Source organism: Camelus ferus, chromosome 14 (assembly GCF_009834535.1).
Source record: "Camelus ferus isolate YT-003-E chromosome 14, BCGSAC_Cfer_1.0, whole genome shotgun sequence".
NCBI classification, from domain to species: domain Eukaryota; kingdom Metazoa; phylum Chordata; class Mammalia; order Artiodactyla; family Camelidae; genus Camelus; species Camelus ferus.
The window spans coordinates 24,444,604-24,466,641 of NC_045709.1; the positions used below are offsets into that span (position 1 = coordinate 24,444,604).

The 22,038-nt window shown below is 37.8% G+C and overlaps 1 protein-coding gene across 7 annotated transcripts in view; it reads right to left on the reverse strand.

Annotated features, from left to right (window-relative positions):
* Positions 1-22,038, reverse strand: part of RNF17 (ring finger protein 17) — a 91,930-nt gene that overhangs the window by 25,429 nt on the left and 44,463 nt on the right. For all 7 annotated transcript variants that reach the window (XR_004325826.1, XM_032496541.1, XM_032496542.1 and 4 more), the window contains 8 exons: positions 20,420-20,540; positions 17,300-17,527; positions 16,527-16,677; positions 16,272-16,390; positions 5,527-5,617; positions 4,435-4,550; positions 2,558-2,847; positions 1,058-1,221 (listed from right to left, as the gene is read on the reverse strand). Coding sequence is in view for 6 of the 7 variants with exons in the window: in XM_032496541.1 (XP_032352432.1) it covers positions 1,058-1,221; positions 2,558-2,847; positions 4,435-4,550; positions 5,527-5,617; positions 16,272-16,390; positions 16,527-16,677; positions 17,300-17,527; positions 20,420-20,540 (1,280 nt within the window). In the remaining variant the exon portion in view is untranslated. The remainder of the gene's footprint in view (positions 1-1,057; positions 1,222-2,557; positions 2,848-4,434; positions 4,551-5,526; positions 5,618-16,271; positions 16,391-16,526; positions 16,678-17,299; positions 17,528-20,419; positions 20,541-22,038) is intronic.

The window sequence follows — 22,038 nt, forward strand, 5'->3', positions numbered from 1 at the left end:
ACATACAAGGTTTGTATTCCAGCAGAAAAGGCCCAAGAGTTAGATCAGAAATTTATGAATCAGAGGCTTAAGACATGAATTCCAGCACTACTACCCACTGATAGGTTAACCTTGGGCACATCACTGAATCTAAATTTCTTACTATTATAATGGGAATAATAATCTACATTTATGATAGTTGGAAACAAAGAGTATGTGAAAAAAGCTTAGAAACCTGAGGTGCTATGTAATTGTCAAATGTCACCATCAAATAGGTAACAAACTTCTATGCAAGTATTAACAAAGACTTTTCTTAATTTTTCTTCCCTTCCTAATACCAAATTTTTCATAGACTTCGTGTCTCTTGATTTCATTGCTTTACTTAGTGAGTACATTGTAAATGGAGGCATTTTCGTCTATTTTTTTACATATACACGTTTTTTCAAAATATGGTTGACCCTCGAACAACATGGGTTTAAACTACAAGGGTTTATGTGTGGATTTTTTTCAGTAAATACCTACTACAGCCCTACACGATTTACAGTTGTTTAAACCTGTCATGTGGAACCATGGGTACAGAGAACAGTATAAACTATACTTGGAATCACTGTGTGGGGCACTGGTGCCCTGACCCCTGTGCTGTTCAAGGTCTACTGTATGCAGCTCTTTCTGAAGATTCTGGATGAAACTCGAGCACTGTTCTCAGTATTATGGAAAGATAAATTAACCCTTATTGTGAAAGAGTAAATTAGAGAAGCCTGAAAATAAATTTGCTAAGGAGATACAGAACAAACTGGAAAATGTTAATTGTTTTACTTAACACAGTGTATACAAACAGGGCTTCCAATTACAAATAAGTGGCACCATTCAGGTATCAGTGGCAAAATTCCTATCTGGAAAATAAAAAGAGAAATTCTTATTACAAATAAATGTGTGATGCATCTGACTGATCTTTCTACAGGAATGAACTCATTAAAAGATGTTTTAATCAAAATTTCATGTATTTGGATTCAAAAGACCACTTAACATTATTATAGCATTTAGCCTTAAAATAGTCACAGGAGAACATGAGACTCACCCGGATAGTGCCGCCAACGACCTCCACCACCCTGCCTCGATACCACAGCGTATCTGATCCCCTTACTGCACAGGCTTCTCCCTTCTTCCAGAAATAAGACTCCAAAAGACCAAGGCACTTTAAATTACTCTGAATTTCATTCATCATTTTCATTAGTTCTGGTTCTGAAGAAATTATTAAAAATAGAAAGCATTTAGGGAAGATTCCCTATCATTTTCAAATGAAGTCATCATCAACCTTTAATAACTTCATCACTTAGAAAATATAAGGAATTAAAAATGAGTCCCCACATAACAGAGCTTTAATAAAAATCTAATTTAGTCAGTAGCTTCTATACGTTTCAAAACATACTACTGATTAACAGCATGTAAATTATTCTGATCTCTGGTTATCAATGCAAGCGTTATTTTGTGAGTGCAAGAGTCATTAAAAACTCTAAACACATAGGGAGCCTAATACAAAAGAACTAGCACTTTAACAGAACATCATTTTGGCAGCACACATATGTGAAACAGAACACAAGCTGAACATCATGAGATGCTCAGATAGATCATGATGTGTGGATATAAAAACTCTTAAATGTTGCTACCTCCTGCTAACTGCCTCATAATCTCCACACATGTCCAAGGCTGGTACCATTGGAGGCAGCCCTGCTGTCAGCTCCTGTGCCAGTTCTTCCGCTGCAGGTGTGTGTTCCTGGGCAGCAGCCTCAGCCTGGTCTCCTGTGAACTGGGCCTAACAGGCCCACCTGCACTATCAGGGTTGCAGGGACCGGACACAAAGCGTCTAGCTCACTGCCCGGCACAGAATAGTCAACCAGTCCCAGCCCTGATTACACACGTCAAGCAAAGCTTCTGGATTAAGCACTGTTGCTAGAGGTCTGAAACACTACTCACTTCTACAAGAGCCAATTACACAGATTTATTCTGGTTTTCAAATAAAAAATAGTATTTAGGAGATTAACAAATGCGACAAAAATTTCATAGTCACCGTACCCCTCACCACAGGTGGACTTACAAGCGAGTGAGGGAGCTTGCATCCCGTGAAAGCTGGAGCTGCCAGGAGTTCTCGAGTGTTCTGGGCACACCCGGCTTGCAGAAAGCCAGCACTAGCACATTAGCCTGAAGAGACTCAGGAAGTCCCTGGTCTTTAGTCATTTGTTCTGATTCCTGTTTTCATTCTAAATGATTATTAACTTTTAACTCTTCTTAGAGAGCTTCCAAACTTGCACAAGTGGTCTTACACACCCAGAACCGCCCCCTGCTCACTTTAGGCCCAGTGTCTATCCATTCCAGTGTCTCAGTGAATGATCTTTATGCGCTAGGCACTGTGAAGAGTGCTTTTTGTGCATTATTTCATTTAACCCACACAACAACTCAGTGGAGACAAGTTCAGAGAGGTTAGATACTTGCCGAAGGTATTTCAATCCATGGGTATCTTACCAGAGAACAGGAGCTGCAGTGACCACTCTGAGAGCTCTGCACAAAGTGGAAGTCTTACCTGATGACTTAGGTACCACAAACACAGTGCCATCGTCACCAATGCAGCTGACTATGGCCTCAAATACTTTCTGGGTAGGGATAGCTGGTGGTCTGTAGGATCCAGCAGTCCTTGGTTCTAGAATTTTCTCCTTAAATTCAGACACCCTGTGCTCACTGACAGTATCAGCTGCTTTTTTGTCAGGGTCACAGTTAATTTTAATACACTTGGTAACTGCTGACTCATCTTGTTCCAGGGGGGTTTCCAGAGATTTCTGGGATAATGAATGGCTGTTATCCAATTTGTTAATTCTGTAACATCCAAAAAAAGAACACATCTAAACATGAGCAAATAAAAAAATTATGGACAAACAACATAAAAAGAATCCTTCAAATATGCTTGAAATTTAAAGAAAATATTTGCTCTAGCCTAGGATATACTGATTTGTTACAATGAAAGTTATTTTAAATTATGAATGAGCTTGATGAAAATAAAGCAATACAATTCCACTTATATGTTAAACTACTATCCACCATTATATGCCATTCTCTCTTAAAATCTTGTAGTAAGTATATGCCAAATATTACACAATTAACTAGCTATTACTGAGAAATACAACAGCTTCAAGCTGATTCCAATTTAGCCCAATGACAAACATCTGTGTGGCAAGTTATCAACATTCATAAAACGATACAAAGATAATATGAATCCCTAATAGTTTTTTCGTACTATTCAGGACTAAGTATTAATGGTAATATACTATACTCACTCATAATTATTTTACTTCCTGTTATTCTCTTCCAATTAAAAAATTATGCCTATAAAAAATCCTAGAAGGACATATTAACATTGCTTATGTTAGAGAAATTATGGCAGGTTTTTGTTTCTCCCACTTCCCTGTATTTTCTTTGAAAAGGAAATAGGCACTGATAAAACAGCTACATAATTCCTCAGGTAACACTGCACCCTCATCGTCCCAGTCTTGAGATAGTAGTTTTAGTGCCATGAAAGCAAAAAAAGAACATTAAACTAGTGGTGGCTATTGTCAGCAGTATTAGCTTGTGTAGCATTTTCCACTTTAACGTTTCTTTTACCAGGGAACTGTGTAGCCTAAAGTCAGTGAACTGGAAAGGACACACATGCAGGCCTGAAGATGCAGCGTCCGGCTGTGCACCGACGCCCCAGCAGCAAGCCGGCCTCTACACACCAAGCCAACAACCTCACTTTCATTTTATTCTGATTTCTCATTCTCTTTCCACTTCATCAGGCCTGGGGTCCTGGTCCAAATAAGGAAAGATACAATCTATGATGAAAAAAGAGATCTGGCTATGTATGGTGGAGAGTGGCTACCTGGAATACGTATTTGCAGTTCTAACATACCTCTACCTCTACAAGGAAAGAGACAGAGAGAGGAAACTGGGGCTACAGCAATATCCTGATTCTTCTCCCCTTGGATCAGAGGAATTTAAACCCCAAACTTATTACCTGAAAGGATCTTTAAATGTAAATATTGTTCAGGTATTCTTCTTTTTGCTGTCCATTTCTACCTTTTGCCACCCATTTTGGTATATATCTACCAGAATTTCCAATATAAAGCTTAAACATTTCCATCTTAAGCAAATGAGGTCAAAGGGCTCGGATCTGCTATCCACTATCTAATTCTCTTTTCCTTTGGTTTAGAGTGTAAATACCAGCGCAAAGGGGAAAGTATAAAAGCAAAAATGTCAGCAGGGGTTTAAATATTTAGCAATCCTGAATGAATTTATTTCTGAGCTAGCTCCTCAAGGTCAGGTTATAAGTCATTTCTGAGAGCAAACAAGAGGCAATTCACGTCTGAAAGCATACAAATTAGAAGCTTCCACCACAAAATGGTATTAAAAAAAAAAAAAGGTCTGTACCTCCTTTCTCTCAAAGCCAAACCCTTTTTAATCAAATATTTAGAAACATCAATACGCTCTCCTTTTTCATCTCTGCAGAAAATTTTCACAGGTAATGGCCATGTTGTTTTGTTTTCCTGCAGTGATTTAAGACCAGAGTAAATATGAGACACAAAAATGCAATCTTTTTATAAACATTACACTTTTCACAGGTACTTCCTCCACATTTCTCCATGCCAGGAAGAAAAATTCCCAACCAAGTAATTTTGACATCTGAGTGTATCAGAGAAAACAGCGTGGGAGAAAGTCAACAAGGTAAGACAGGTGTTCTGAGAAGTGAATCAGGAAGGCATCACTGTCAAGGTGAAATTTACCAAGGGGAGGGGAAAAAAGGCTGAAAGCTTTTTTCATCCCAGAGTGGAGGAGGGAGGAATACACCCTCAATTACAAGTTTCTGTATTCTCCTAAACTCTGCAAATTACAGAACTAAAATATATTTTCCCAGGTATGACTTTATTTTCCTTGTGAAAAGTCAAAAAAGGAAAGAACTACAAAACATATATTCTGCTTTACGTAAAATTATAAAAATGGAGAAAGTGTACATAGAAAAAATTAACATGGAAAAACTAGTAAGAAAATTGTAATCGTTACTGCAATAAAATGTATCAAATTAGAAAAAAGCAAAGGAGGCAAAGTATTTTTGAGTGTTCTGAAAAGATACATCCTATATATGTATCCTCATGTTAAATCCGTACTCATACACTTTTATAACACTGTTAATATGATTTCACTAGAAGCCTAACTTTCCAATCTGTAAAGAATATCAAAAGGCTTCAAAAATGCACTTCAGCATAAATACATATACTCTGTTTGAATGTGCAAATTATCAACTCAAGAATATTACTTTAGAAATGTTTTGATTCACTAATATAATCATTTATGTTATATCTATTATCAAACAGGCATTATAACTTGAATTAAGACCAAAAAAAGGTTGCAAAAAAAAAAAAAATCCAACAGCTTACTGTTATTTACTCAGCAAAATAAACTGGCTTGTAGAAACCATCAATGACAGAACTGGTCCACATCTGTAGCTGTTCACCTGGCACGCACCTGTACGATGATGGTTGCCATGGCTCCAGTCAGGTACAATGAGAGACAGTCACAGGCTGTTGCTGTCCACTTGTCACTCCCACCAGTTGGTCTAAAGCAAAAAATGACAACTAGTTTTATACAAATAGCATAGGATACAGAACTACACAAAAGAAACTCCACATACAGACATAAATTTGAACCAACTACATGTAATGAGAAAATTTAAACGTGGTTTTGTGTTATTTTCACAATTTTATTCCCCATTTTCATAGCCCTTTGTCTATTTTACTTATGGCCCAAATTACATGCTAAGTTATTTATGTACCTCTGTTCTAAAGCTACACTGAGAACTCTTAAAAAAGGAGGTTATGTTTTAAGTTTTTTACGCTAATACACACATTTCATGTATGCTAACTACACCATAAACGCAGCATGGATACCATGCTACGTGTTGGGTGTACATTCAGTTGACCCTGGAACAGTGCAGGAGTCAGGGTGCTGACCCTCTGTGCGGTCAGAAATCTCTGCGTAACTTTACAGCTGGCTCTCCACACCTGAAGCTCTGCATTCACAGACTCACTCGACCACAATGTGCACTGCCATCGTACGTGTTACTGAAAAAAGTCTGCACAAGAGGACCTGTGCAGTTCAGACGTCGTCTACATGTTACGCATCACACGTGTCCTGTCATTACCACCAATGTCTAGGACAGTGCCCAGCACACAGAAGCCACACAAAAGTATTTAATGGAAGTAATAAAAGAACAGTCCCTTTGTAATGATGATTTCTCTGCCCAAATATTTCTAGAAAATTTTTTTCTGGAATTTAAATCTAATATGAATCACTACCCATGAACATTAGCCTCATTTATAGAAAATTTACTTTTTACAGTTCACAGTAAAAAGTATTTAATAAATATTTATTGACAGATTGATGAAAAGGAGAGTATCAACTTCATCACCTCTTTTAGTTTTCAGAGTTGAAACTCAGTGACTTTAGATGTTTCTAACCATCAAAACCACCCCCAGGGAACAAAGCACTACTGCCACTAAAGGGATTACAAGCAACATAAATGCAGGCTCTGAAGGCTCCCTGGAAATGGTTCCAAGATCTGGAGTTGCCCGGAAGCTGCTCCATCCATTAAGTAAATAGCCAAAATGGCCAATCTTTTCACATTAAATGGTTTCTGTGAAGCCCAAACAGTAGGTGAGGGCATATCTCAGTGGTAGAGCACATGCTTAGCATACACAAGGTCCTGGGTTCATCCCCCAGTACCTCCTCTAGAAATAAAAATAAATAAGTAAACTTAATTACCACCTCCCTCCAAAAGAAACCAGCAACAAAAAAGAAGCCCAAACAGTGTTCTTATGAGCTAAGAAGCTTATATTATTAGTCATTCCTTGACTTACTGATGGTTTTTTATTTATTAGGATGGTATACAGATAATATCAGCATAACATTAAATTTTCCCTATGATTTTTTATGGATATGCATTTTTTAAATGTTAACTTTTGAACATCTGAAAGTATTACAACATTTAAGAAAAATATGGCATGTATCCATAGACCTATATGTTTCAGTTGGGAAAGAAAAAATCCTGGAGACGGACAGTGGTATAGGTTGTACAATAATGTGAACTACTTAAAGCCACTGAACTGTACACTTAAAAATGGTAAATTTCATGTTAATGTGTATTTTCCACAACAAAAGGAAATCTATAGAAAAAAATTTCTCAGAAGAGCAGTAAAACATAGTGGTTAGAACTCCAGCTCTAGAATCAGAACTTTTATAATCCTAGTTCAACAGTTAGTAGATGGTTATTACTCTAGATTATAAAATACTTAACCTCTTGAAGACTCAATTTCTTTATCTTTAAATGATACCTTATCTATTGCTTAAAGGCTTGCTGTGATGATTAAGTACAATAATGCCTGTTAAGGCAATTAATACAGGGGTCCAGATGTGCTTAAGGTTAGCTGTTATTAGACTCCTGAAACGGTGGTATTCTACTACAGTCCACAGGATACAATTCAAGGTGTCTACAGGAATGCATTCTCCACAATACTGGGTATAATCAAGGTGCTGACAGAACTCTGTTCTACCAAGGAAGCGAGAGCATCCACAGCCCAGTTAAGGACAGCATCAAGACAGGTAGGAGGCACAGAGACACAGTCTCACCAAGAAAAACCCACCCCCAGTCGCAGCGATCCACAGCCAGGAGGGACCCACAGGGGATGGGTCTCTTCCCTGAGGAGCGAGGGATCCAAGCTTTACATGCAGCACCCTGATCCCGAGATCCTTCACAGGAGAGAAAAGCCCCCCAAACACCTGGCTTTGAAAACCATCAGGGAATCTAATCTGACCAGGAAAACTATAGGACTGCCGGGAACAGAAAACCTGCTCTCAAAGGGCCTGAGTGCAGACTCACTCAACCTAAAAACAAGTGCAAAAACATCAGACTGAAAAGTTCACGGACCAGACTGACTTGCTAATCTTGAAGCATCTGCTGGAGAGGCAGGCACCAGCTGGGATGCCCCTCAGGAATGAGACACTGGCAGAAGCCATTTCTGTGATCTCAGGCTACCTTGTAATGCCAGCACTGAAATCCTCCTTCTAACCTGTTAGTACCAGTGGGTCTGCCCTGCCTACCCGAGCCTCAGCGGGACCTCACAGCCATCCAAGCAACAGCCCTGCCCACCAGCACCCTGCAGCAGCCGCAGCCCTGCCACAGCAGGAGGGCACACACAGCCCACAGAAGGGACACTCTTCACTGCCAGGCTGTGATGGCCAGGCAGGATCGCACCTCTGAGCCCAAAGGCATCTCCTAACTACGGCCATGCTTTCAAGACTGGAAGAGACCTAATACACAGGAACAAATGGAGAATCAGGCAAAATGAAGAGACGACGAGGAGTATGTTCCAAGCAAAAGGATAATACAGAACCTCAGAAAAAGAATTAAAAACAAAACAAAAAAGAGATAAACAATCTTACCTGATAAAAGAGTTAAAAGTAATTGTCATAAAAAATGCTCACCAAACTCAGGAAAAGAATGAACACGGTGAGAACTTCAACAGAGATAGAAACTATAAGAAACTACCAAGCAGAAGTTATAACTGGATGAGAAATACACTCAGACTGGATCAGGTGAAAGAATGAACCAGCGTGCTGGAAGACAAAGCAATGGAACTCCCCAGGACACAGTAGCAAAATGAAAAAGAAAAGTGAAGATACCTTAAGGGACTTCTGGGACATCAAGTGGAGTAACATTTGCATTACAGGAGGAGAGGGAGGGGAAGGGGGGGAGGGAGGGAGGAGGAGAGAGAGACAGAGACGACAAAAAAGATGACAACGAAGAAGACGAAGACGATGAGGAAGAGGAAGAGGAAGAAGAAGAAGAAGTAGAAGAAAGGACCAGAAAAATTATCTGAAGAAATAGTGGCTAAAACTTCCCTAATCTGGGGAAGGAAACACACATCCAGGCCCAGCAAGCCCAGAGAGTGCAAATAAGATGAACCCAAAGAAACACACACCAACACACACTATAATTAAAATGGTAAAAGTTAAGGAAAAAGAGAGAATCCTAAGAGCAGCAAGAGAAAAACAACTTGTTATGTACATGGGAGCCCCCATGAGGCTATCAGCAGATTCTTCAGCAGAAACTTTAAAAGACAGAAGGGAGTGGTATCACACATTCAAAGTGCTGAAAGGGAAAAAAAACTTCCAACTAAGAATTTTCTACCCAGTAATGTTACCATTCAGAATTTGTAGGCGAGATTAAGAGTTTCCCAGATAAGCAAAATCTAAAGGGGTTCATCACCACTAAAGCAGCCCTATAAGAAATGTTAAAGAGACTTCTTTAAAATGAAAAGCAATGACACTAATTAATAATATGAAAATATACAAAATTACAATAGATGGTAAATACAATAAAGGTAGTGAATCAGTCACTTACAAAGCAAGCATGAAGGTTAAAAGAGCAAAGTAGTACAATTAACTAAAATTACAGTAATTATTTAAAGGGTGCATAAAATAAAAAGATGTAAAATGTGTCACTGAAAGTATAAAATGTGGGGGAAGGAGGAAAAAATAAAGCCTCGGAATGTGTTCAAATTTAAGTTACCACTAAATTAAAATAGGCTACTATTTACACAGGCTATTATTATATGTGAAGCTCATCATAACCACACACAAAAAACTTATAATAAATACACAAAAGAAAGAGAAAAAACCTAAACATAACACCAAAGAAAATCACCAAAACACAAGAGGAGAAAGAAAAGAAACACAAAACAGCCAGAAAACAATTAACAAAAATGGCAGTAAGTACACAGCAATCAATAATTACTTTAAATGTAAATGGACTAAATGGTCCAATCAAAAGACAGAGTAGCTGAATGGATGAAAATCCAAGATGCATCTAAATGCTGCCTACGAGAAACTCACTTCAGAAGAAAGGAAACACAGACTGAAAGTGAAGATACAGAAAGAGATATTCCATGCAAATGGAAATAAAAAGAAAGCTGGAGTAGCTATACTCATATCAGGTGGAAAAGACTTTAAAACAAAGACTGTAATACAAGACAAGAACATTTCATAATGATAAAGGGTCAATCCAGCAAAAAGATGTAACATTTATAAATGTATATGCACCCAAAAGATGAGCACCAAGATACATAAAGCAAACTTTACTGGACTTAAAGGGAGAAACTGAAAGCAATGCAATAATGGTAGGTGACTTTAACATCCCACCTGCATCAATGCATCAATCATCTAGATGAAAATCAATACGGAATCAGCATACTTAAACAACACGTTAAGACCAAAGGGACTTAACAGATACATACAGACCTTTCCATACCAAAGCAGGAGATTACACATTCTTCTCGAGTGCATATGGAACATTCTCCAGGATAGATCATGTGTTGCTCTCAAAACAAGTCTCAATAAATTCAAGAAACTGAAATCATATCAAGTATCTTCTCCAATCACAATATTATGAAACTAGAAATCACAAGAAAAAAAATGGGAAACCCCACAAAAACATGGAGATTAAACAACATGCTACTGAACACCCAGTAGGTCATCGGAGAAATCAAATAACCTAGCGACAAATGAAAACAGAAATGCAACATATCAAAAACCTATGAAATATAGTAAGAAAAAAAAAAAAACAGTTCTAAGAGGGAAGTTATAGCAATTAGGCCTACCTCAAGAAACAAGAAAAATCTCAAATACACAATCTAACTTTATATCTAAAGGAACCAAAAAAGAACAAACAAAACCTAAAATTAATAGGAGGGAGGAAATAATAAAGATCAGAGCAGAAATAAGTGCAATAGAGAAAAAAGATAGAAATGACCAACAGAACAAAGAGCTGGTTCTTTGAAAAAATAAACAAAATCAACAAACCTTTAGCTAGACTAACCGAAAACAAAACAAAACAACAAACCTTAAATAAATAAAATAAATGAAAGAAGGAATGTTTTTAACATTTATATGCCAACAAACTGGACACCCTAGAAGAAATGGATAAATTCCCAGAAACACACAATCTTCCAAATAAATCACAAAGAAACAGAAAATGTGAACAGACTGATTACTAGTAAGGGAATTGAAACAGTAATGAAAAACCTCCCGACAAACAAAAGCACAAGACTAGACAACTTTACTGGTGAATTCTAACAAATATTCAAGGAAAAATGCTGTGTAGAACTCTATGCAAGCTCTCCCAAAAAACTGAAGGAGAGAGATACTTCCCAAATATTCCTGATGAACACAGATGCAAAAATTGTCAATAAAATATTGGCAAAACAATACATCAAAAGGATCATACATTCACAATCAAGTGGGATTTATTCCAGGAACACAAAACTGGCCCAACATCCACAAGTTAACCAACGTGATACATACATTAACAAAATGTGGACAAAAACCATATAATAATCCATCTTAATAGATGCAGAAAAAAGCATGTGACAAAATTCAACATCCATTCATGATAAAAACTCTCAACAAAGTGGGTAAAGAGGGAACGTACTTCAACACAATATAGGCGATATATGATAAACCCACAGCTAACATCACACTCCATGGTGAAAAGCTGAAAGCATCTTCTCTAAGATCAGAAACAAGAGAATAATGCCCTCTCACCACTTTTATTCAACATAGTATTGGAAGTCCTAGAACAAAGAATTCTAAAATTTGTATAGAACCACAAAAGATCCCAAAAAGCCAAAACAATCTTGAGAAAGAAGAACAAAGCTGTAGGTGCCATGCTCTCTGATTTCAAACTCCATTACAAAGCTACAGTAATCAAAACAGTATGGTACTAAGGGGGAAGGGTATATATACCTCAGTGGTAGAGCACATGCCTAGCATGCACAAGGTCCTGGGTTCAATCCCTAGTACCTCCATCTAAAAAAATAAACCTAATTACCTCCCCACAAAATTAAAAAAAAAACAAAAAACCCTAATCCTGCCCCCCACCCCCAAAACCCAGTATGGTATTGTCATAAAGGCAGACACATAAATTAATGGAATAGAATTGAGAGCCCAGTAATAAATTCACATGTATATGGAAAATTAATTTATGATGAGAGCAAAAAACATACAATGGAGAAAGGATAGTCTCTTTAATAAATGGTGCTGGGAAAACTGAACAGCCACATGAAAAAGAATAAAACTAGACCACTATCTTAAGCACATAAATTAACTCAAAATGAATGAACGACTTGAATGTAAGAACTGAAACTATACAATTCCTAGAAGAAAACATAGGCACTATCCTCACTGACCTCAGGCCTAGCAATGTTTTTGTGGCTCTCATGCCAAAGGGAAGGAAAACTAAACAAAAAATAAACAAAGACTACAAACTAAAAGTTCCTACACTGCAAAAGAAACCACCATCAAAATGAAAGGACAACCTACTAAATGGGAGAAAATATTTTGCAAATCATATATCCAATAAGGGGTTAATATCCAAAATATATAAAGAACTCATAACCCCACAACAAGAAAACAAACAATCCAATTAAAAAATGGGCAGAAGATGTGAATAGACATTTTTTCAAAGAAGACATACATATGGCCAACAGGTATATGAAAAGATGTTCAGCATCAGTAGGAAAATGCAAACCAAAACCTCAAGGAGATATTGCCTCACATCCGTTAGAATGGCTACTGTTAAAAAGACAACCAACAAGTGTGGGCAAAAATGTGGAGAAAAGGGAATCTTCCTGCACTGTTGGTGGGAATGTAAACTGGTGCAGCCACTATGGAAAACAGTACAGAGGTTCCTCAAAAAATTAACTACTATAGAACCCAGCTACTTCACTTTTGGGTATTTATCTGAAGAACATGAAAACACTAATTCAAAAAGATATATGCACCCCTATGTAGACTGCAGCATTAGTCACAATAGCCAAGATATGGAAGCAACCATAAAACTGATTAATGGATAAAGAAGTGGTATATACACAACTGATTACTGCTCAGCCATAAAAAAGAATGAAATCTTCACATCTGTACCATGGATGAACCTTGAGGGTATTGTGCTAAAATGAAGTTAAGTCAGACTGAGAAAGACAACTCCGTATGATTTCATTCACACGAGGAATCTATGAACCAGCAAACAAAGAAAAGAAAAGAAAAACAAACTCATAGATACAAAAATCAGGTTAGTGATTACCACAGGGGAAGGGGAATGGGAGGTGAGTCAAACAGGTGAAGTGTGTCAACTGCATGGTGATGGGTGGTGACTAGACCTGTGGTGTGATCTTTCTGTAGTGCATACAGATGTTGAATTATAATGCTGTACACCTGAAACTTACAGAATAAAATCCGGTGAACTCACGTTTAAAAAGTTATTATGGTAATTTTCAACATATTCAAAAGCAGAGAGAATGTAATAAATCTGATGTATCTATCACTCAACTTTGACAATTATCAATTCATGACCAACTTTATTTCACCAAACTCCCATGTATTCAGAACCTCCATCCCTGATTATTTTTAAGTAAGCCCCAGAATTAACATTATTTCACTTGAAAATATGTTTGTTAAAAAAAAATTACTTTTGGAAATGCAAACACAACCATGGTACTATTATCACATTAGAAAATTAATAATTCCTAAATCATCAACCACTCGGATGGTGTTCATTTTTTCCTGATGCTTCAAAACAGTTAGTTTGAATTGGTAACTTAAGAGAAGTCCATGCATCATGAATGGTCAATATGTGTCTTTAGTGTCCCTTCCATCACTTTCCCTTGCAATTTTCTGTTGAATAAATTGAGTTGTTCTGCAGTTTTCATGGTTGAATTTAGCTGATTGCATTCCCATCTTGTTTCAGTAGCACTACAACCAACTCTGGAGTGAATGAAAACAGCTGATGACTCTATGGTGAGGGGTGGGAAGCAGTTATTTTTTGTCCTTAGGATATATTCTGGTAAACATGTACCGTCAACTCACTATGTTTTAGTCCTTTGAAAAAGTTCCTCTCTGAGAGGTTATGCCAGCATGTATACAGTTAATTTCACTTTCCTTACCATTTTTACTTACTTGTTTATATAAAATATTAATATAGTTCATGTTAAGTATCATCAGTAACCGCTTCTCTTTCCCCTACTTCTTATTTGAAGTACCTACTCCTAATTAATACCAGTAAGACAGCAGTGAGTTTATTCAACTTTGCATACATCCTCTCCTTTCCCCTCCATTCTCTGAAATTATGCCATATCCACTTGGCATTCTATACTGCTTCCCATGATCATTTGGTCTTCATTCTTTAGGTAAAATAATGTAATAATGCTCACCACCAGCACTATGTCAGAATCTCTCAAGTCTGGCTGATTATCTAAAGCTGGTTCCCTTTCTGGTTCCTCAGGAACGGTTCCTAGAAACAGTATTTCTTCGTGGTCAGACCAGTTTTCTGTCTTAACACCTGAAGGTCAGTTGGCTAGATATAAAACCTATAGTCTGCCATTTTCTTTTGAGTATTTTTTAAATGTTATGTCATTACCTTCTGGAGTAAAGTGTTGGTGGGAAGTGTTACTTTATTTCCCTTGTGAATCAATAATTTTACTGGATCATCTCTCAATGTTGGCATTCCTGAACTGATTTTCCACGATAGACAGTGTGCTCTTTCAATACATTAGTTGTAAACAGTCTTTTACTTTAGGGACCTTTTTTTGAATTGGGTTTTTTAGTATTTGTTTTATTCTGTTTTAGTTTTCTTCTTTGAGATTCCTACTACATGTACATTAGGCCTTTGTCTATGTTAGATCACTTTTGTTTTCTTTTGAATCCTTAGGATTTTTATTTTTTTAATTGAAAAGCTCTATTCTTGGGTAGGGGGGAGGGTAACAACTTAGTGGTAGAGTGCATGTTTAGCATGCACGAGGTCCTGGGTTCAATCCCCAGTACCTCCATTAAAAAAACAAAAAATATCTGTCCTCCTTTCTATCTTGTTTTTCTCTTAAAAACATTTTCTATTATGTATTTTTGTGTTTTTCCCTAGGTTTCTTTTCTTTCCTGAGTGTTATCATCTCTCTTTTCAAGTCTTCCTTTTTCTGTAATCAGTCTTGTTTCTGAGTTTTTAAAATTGTTTTATGTTTTTCTTCAGTTTCTATCATTTTCTAAAGTTTTTAGTTTACTTAAAAATATTAGATTGTTTTGTAAGCATGTCTTTTTCGCTGATTCCACTGCCTCTAGGGATATTATGTGGCTCCTTTTTTCTTCATAATAATTTATATGGAATTTGACTATAATCCTTTCTTTTGCTAATGTTTTACGTGAAATAAAATTTCCTGTACTTCAGGAGAAGGGGAGGATCACAACTGCTTTCCTAGCTTCATGGTTCCAGAATGCTCTCGTGTTATTTTCCCAAAGTGACAGATGATATGGCTTCATATTTGCTCCTCTCTCCTGCTTTTATTTGCATCTTTCCTTTGCCCCATTGTCTGTCTTGCTCAAATCAGGCCCTCTGCCCAGCAGTTCCTCCTCTGTGTGGGGTCATGGAAGAGAGCGTGTACGGCTAAGAAAGCTCCAGCACCATGAAACACTGGCCTGTTACAGGGCTCTTCCCTTCAACTATGAAGCGTACCCAGCATCACATCCTTCTCAGTTTCGGCTGCTGCTCTCAGACTGGCCTGCGGGCTACAGTGACCTGTGAGAATCCCAGTCAGGTTTCCCTCCCCATCCATCCCCATAAGCGTGACACCACAGAGTCCAGTCGGTAGAGCCCCCCCACCCCCACTTGTGGTGGGGGCTCCTGGCGGGACCTTGCTGTCTACACTTGTCGTAGATGTTGACCGTACAGTCTGCAGATCTGCATCCAGGTTTGCGTGTTTATGGCAGGAGTCTAGCAGACTCAGACTAGGCCATGCCATTCCCCAGAATCCTAATTCACTTACTGGTAATTTATACATTTTTAGCTTTCCATGCAAGTCTAAGTTTGTAAGATACACTTTATTTCTATCTGCTAGTGTTCCTCAAGTTTTCTTTAAATCTAACAGAATCTAGACAGAATTTTTGAATTCTATTTAGATACTCATCATACTCACCTACCCCTATTTCCTTAATACCACCAAAACTTACATGCTTTACCATTTTTATATTTCCTGCTTCTTAAAACCTTAAAATTAACTAATCTTATGAAAATTTCAGAATGTCAGCAAAATTAAAACTGATACGAATCTATCAAAAAAGAAAAAATATTTAAAACCATATTCAATAGTGAGAAAATTTACTCAGCGAAAAGCTACCTTATATCAACAAGAGAGCACTCCAAAGATAATCTTCCCATTGTCTTTAGGTTTTCTTGAAGTTCTCTTAAACAGTTAGTATTCACTACTAGTTCAACACCCACGTCATACAGCAAGACCTATGAAAACAATAAGTCAGTCTATGGGAACACAATACTTCAAAAATTTTTTTGCAAACTGAAAAGCATAATACAAATTGGATAAAAATACAAAATGCATTCACTCTCATGATTATATTTTTAACTCTGCACTTACCTTTACCAGTGTGTCTGTAATCACTCTGATGATCTGACCTCTTCGCCACTGATTTTTATCTGGGATCTTAACAGCACAGTGCATATCATTTTCCCATTTTATAGGTTCCCATTTTGAGTTTTCATAAACAGCAAACATCTTTTCTCCTAAACTATGTGAAGAAAAAAAATTAACTCTCTAAACCTTTTCCTGTAACATAATTCTCTGACCACATGTCTTCTACCGTCCCCCCTTCCTCACTCTATTCCAGCCAAACTGGATATCTTGTTCTTCCCTGAATACCCAAGTTTATTTCCGCTGCAGGGTCTTGTCCCCCAGACGTTGCCATGGCTACTCCCTTTCCTCCTTCAGGATACACTTCAAGTGTCACTGGCTCTGTGAGGTCTTCCTCCCCACTGCTTTACTTTTTTCTGTTGCCTTCACCATCATCTGCTGCTCTACATATTTCATTTGTTCACTGTCACTCTCTACAATTTAAGCTCCATGACAGCACAAACTTGTCCATGTTTTTTACCACTGTATCCTTGACACTTATAATACTGGTTATCAAATAATAGGTGCTCAATAAGCATCTGTGGGATTTATAAATCCTAATATAGTGAAAATAACTGGTAAAGATACTATTTGTATACTTTAAACTAGTTTTTAGTGACTATTTAGCTGAAATAATTTCGTACTTTTAAAATTCTGCATTTATTACTTCTATACCATTGAAATGAAATACAGAAAAAAGAATAAAACTATATGCAATATGTTGTCCTTGTATATAATACCTATTAAGTAAGTTTTCTGTTAACAACCACTGAACATAAATCTTCTCAGGAGATATTACATTACAGATATGCACAGGCAGTTCCTTATTATAAAGTGACTGGAGATTCTCATTAGGTAGAGATTTTGCAAATACAGGATTTAAGCTGTTTACTTCATTTGAAATAATTTCTTCTGGAGAAGGATCCCATACTTCAATATGCTTTTTGGAATTATCTTTGAGGGTATATCTGAAAAATAACAAAACCCATCAGCAAACAGAGTAGTTTGCAAAACACCTGTTTGTATTTGCTTAGACACAAATTCACAGTTCTGATATTAATAGCAACTTCAGTCTTTTTTAAAAATAGACTTCCTAATGACCAACAAAGGCCAAAAAGAAAAAAAAGTTAAAGCCACAGTTTAAAATACCAACTTTGCTCGTAATTTCACCATTACCCACTGATATTTTATACTCACAAAGGAACAGAGTTATTGTTTTTTTGATGGTTTGACTTTCTCTTTGACTAAAAAGTATCAACCTGTTTGCCAATGAGAATACAAATGGAAAACAACTGCTATTAAAATGTGTTAACAGGCAAAATTATTAAATGAACTATTTAGAATATTTAATAAATAAGATTAGTTCAGACTCTAATCACAGACAATTAGATACCAAAATTTCTTAAAAAGAAAAAAACTTAAAATTTCTTTCATAATAATATGAGATTTTGCTAACCAAGGTGACTAACCATTTTTCCTTCTAAATCTAATGGACAGTTTTCAGTCATTACTTGACATGAACTTAGAGCACCAGCTACTCTTCCTTCTTCAAATGGTCCCTTTTTTGGTTTCTGGGTTTTCTTTAGCCTCAGGTTCCTGATCTACCAGTTTTTGTTTGTTTGTTTGTTTTTTTACTTTTCTCTTCTGTAAGTGATAATCCTCAGAGCTGCATCTTCATCCAGGGAGACTGAGGTGACTGATGGAGGCAGTGGACTCATTTACCATGTATGTGCTAACTCCATCTGAGTCACCTAACCAGGTCTCTCCCCAACACTGTAGATCCAATAGTCATTTCTTCCATTTAACTATATTCACTGGGTGCATACTGTGAGCCAAGAAAGCTAGATACCAGAGATATGGCAGTGGGCAAAACAAGCAGGGTTCCTGTCCTCCTGGAGCTTGTGATGTTGTGACCCTGAGAGATTACATAACCCTACGCAGAATAAGTTATAAAGGACAAGGGCACAGGCCAATGAAATCTAGTCTGTGAGTTGGAGAAGGTTTCTCTGATTAAGTGACATTTCAATAGAGATTTTAAAAATACATGTAGAGATTTTAAAACACAGGAGTCAGTGACGCATTCCAGAAACTGAAAGAAAACATGTAGTTCTGACACGGTAAGACAACGGGACAAGGCATGACCCTGAGGTAGATGGGGCCAGGCTATTTGGGAAACATGATGTTTTATTTTATAAAGGACGGTGCGTGTGGACGATATAGTTGAGCCCAACAGACTAGTCTGTGGGACTTAACATTTCTTCTTACTCCTCAGGTGCTCAAGGCAGGTACTGATCAAGGGAAGCTCATGTGCTCATCTGAGGACAGGTAACAGGCACAGTGAAAACAGTGGGTCTAGCTGCAGTTGTCAGGAATCAGCAGGCTGGGTGCTGAAGAGCAAGCAGACTGGCTGGAGCTACCAGAGCAGCAGATGTGGGTTTATGAAAACTGGTGCCCTGGGGGTGGGGGTGGGGCACAGCAATGTATTTGTGTAAAATTTTCTAAAGTAAGCATTTTTAACTGCAACTAGTTAAGATCACTGAGTCTTTCTACTCTCACTTTTCCTCTGCATTATTCTTCTCATCTTGGGTGTTGGCCCAGTATTTTGGGGGGTTGGCTAAGGGGAAGTTGAGCTGTATTTCAATTAAAAAAAAATCTATTTACCAATGAAAAACATCAACAATAAGAAAAATAACCCAATTTAAAAATGGACCCAAAACCTTGAGACACTTCATCAAAGTAAACGCACAGATGGCAAATATGCACAAGAGATGCTCCACGCTGTGAGGCACCAGGGAGATGCAAATTAAATCAACAGCGAGGTAACACCACACATCTGCCAGAGTCGCCAAACTCTGGAACACTGACAGCACCAAATGGATGTAGAGCGCAACAGGAACCCTCATTCACTGCTCGTGGGAATGCAAAACAGTACAGGCACCTGGAAGACAGATTGGCAGTTTCCTGTAAAACTAAACATACTCTTACCATGTGACCCAGCAATCATGCTCCTTGGTATTTACCCAAAGGAGCTGAAAACTTATGTCCACACAAAAACCTGCACACAGATGTCTTTAGCAGCTTTATTCATAATTGCCAAAACTTGGAAGACTTCAGTGGGTGAATGGACAAATAAACTATGATATATCCGTTAAATGGCATATTACTCAGTACTAAATAGCAATGAGCTGTCAAGCCAGAAGAAGACACAAGGGCATACTGGCTTTCTTGAGGGCTGTACGTGAGAGTTCTTCAGAAGACCGCTGAGGGGCCACCCAACTGCACAAGTCCCTATAGTGGAAGAATTGCTTTGTCTTGATGTTGAACCCTCCTTCCCTCCTCACCACCACTCTGCCCTTCTGCTTCTGGGGTCACCTCAACCACTGGCCTGTCCTGGGTACCAGCACAATGGTTCAAGCCTGGTTCTCTTTCAAAGTATCCACCTGAACCCAAGAAAAAGTCACACTTCCCCAGATGGAGTACAGGCTACTCTACTACTGTGCATACTCTCTATCCTGCCATTTCTCTTCCAAATCCTCTTCCCCCAAATGGACAAGAGGCTATCTAGGCAGACATTCCATCTTGAAGTAAGATGGCAGCCTCCTTTTCTTAGAAGCAACCTCAATCTCTAGGAGCCATTCTTGTTGCTGTAGAGTCCCCTAGAGATGAAGGAAAGAGCCACCCCACTCCCACTGGACTGACTCCAATCATTTTTCCTTCTCTTTTCCTGACCCATTAACAGAGAAAAACTCCCAAGTCTATGGCCTAAGCAGATATCCAATGGGGAATGATACGCCAGTTTCCCTTCTTGTGGATCAAGAGTTACATATGAATTAAAAGTAAAAGTTGGCAGGTCTACTTACCCTGCTTCATAAGATGCTAGGCCCTCTTTGACTAGCTGGTCATTAATACTAGTAGGCATCGTTCCAGGAGCACCGAGAGAATCAAAAAGCTCAACCAAGAGCACATTATCTTCCAGAATTTCTGCAAAACCATTAAGACTAGTTTGAGGAAAGAAATAAATATGTTGCAAAATATACTAAATGAAGCAATTTTTGAAAACCTGAAAACTTAATTTCCTTCATTTTGCACACATAAGGTTTCTTTCTCAATAATATCAGTCTCTCTCCAGCGGTAAAAGTAGCATTTTTCAGACACAAAAGAACTGGCAATGTTAATAAAACTTCCATTTTAGGTTACTGTGTACTATTCTATAATGAACCAAAAGCAGCTTAAAGCTTTTAGATTCAGAAGAATATAAAGTGACATATATTTATTAAAGCAGCATTCTACTGTGTTTTTAAATTGTTTTATTAGATTCTACCAAGTTCCTGAGGACAAAAGAAATGAATGAAAGTTAATTCAGGCCAGTGCTTGTCTGCAAAGTTTCAAAGCTTTTATAAGAATGGCACAAAGCTTAAAACAACAAAAACTCAATCCAGAACACTAACTGCAATTTTTTCCTATCCTTTTGTTTTTAAGACAAAACATCTAGCTTTTAACTTCTTTTAGAAAACAAATTGGTTACTTGTTTGTTAAGTCTATTTCTTAGAGTAAACTGGGAGTTAGTTGAGGGTAGATTTTACATCTCGTGTTTCTGTATTTCTGGTTCGCAGCATAAAGAGTCTGCTCAACATGCACTTGAATAAATGATAGAGGAATTTCTCTAGGAAACATGCAGTTCTATGCGCTGAGATCAGTTTATGCTTACACTTCTATGCAATAGTAGCTGGCAGCTGCTAAGAGAATGATGACTCCAAATAAAAACACAAATTACTACCAGCAGTAACATTCTATATTACATAGTTATAAGAATACATGTTAGAAAGCTTTTTTCCAAGAGCTGAAAAATCATCACTGACTACTTTTCAATGGACCAGATACACTATCTAGAAACAAAAGGCCAAGCAACTCACCTGGGGCCTCAAGAAACTCACCTCCTCACTTCCTATCTCTTGCGTTCCTCTAGCATTTGATTCCGCACTTCCCAGGTAAAAGCCTTTATTCCAAAGGGGCCAACTTGCCCTGTGTCCTGTACCTGCTCATCTTCCCTACTCTGCTCCTAACTGAAACTTACACAGCTCCTGCTTTTATAAGGTAACACAGTAAACTAACGGGAGGCTCCCATTCTGGGAGCCACTTTATGATAAACACCTTCAACTCTCAATCTCTTCACTGGGCAGGTTAATGGGGAAAGATGCTTTAGGTCGAGTGGGGCTTTTTGGCATTCCTTAAATCAAACTATATAGCTTAAGATACACCACAACTAGTGTTTAGGTATTTGGTGTTAACAAGTAACTGAGAATGAAAAAGGGGGAGTCATGAAAGAAACCCAGGAGTCAGGTCTTCATGGGTTAACCCTGAAGGAGGTATTTAAGGGAGAAGCTAAAAACAACAGAATAAAGTACCGACAGGAAAGCTGGGAAGCAGAATTAAAGCATGTTAAAGTCAGCTCAAATTCAGTGGAGGTTACTCAGGAACA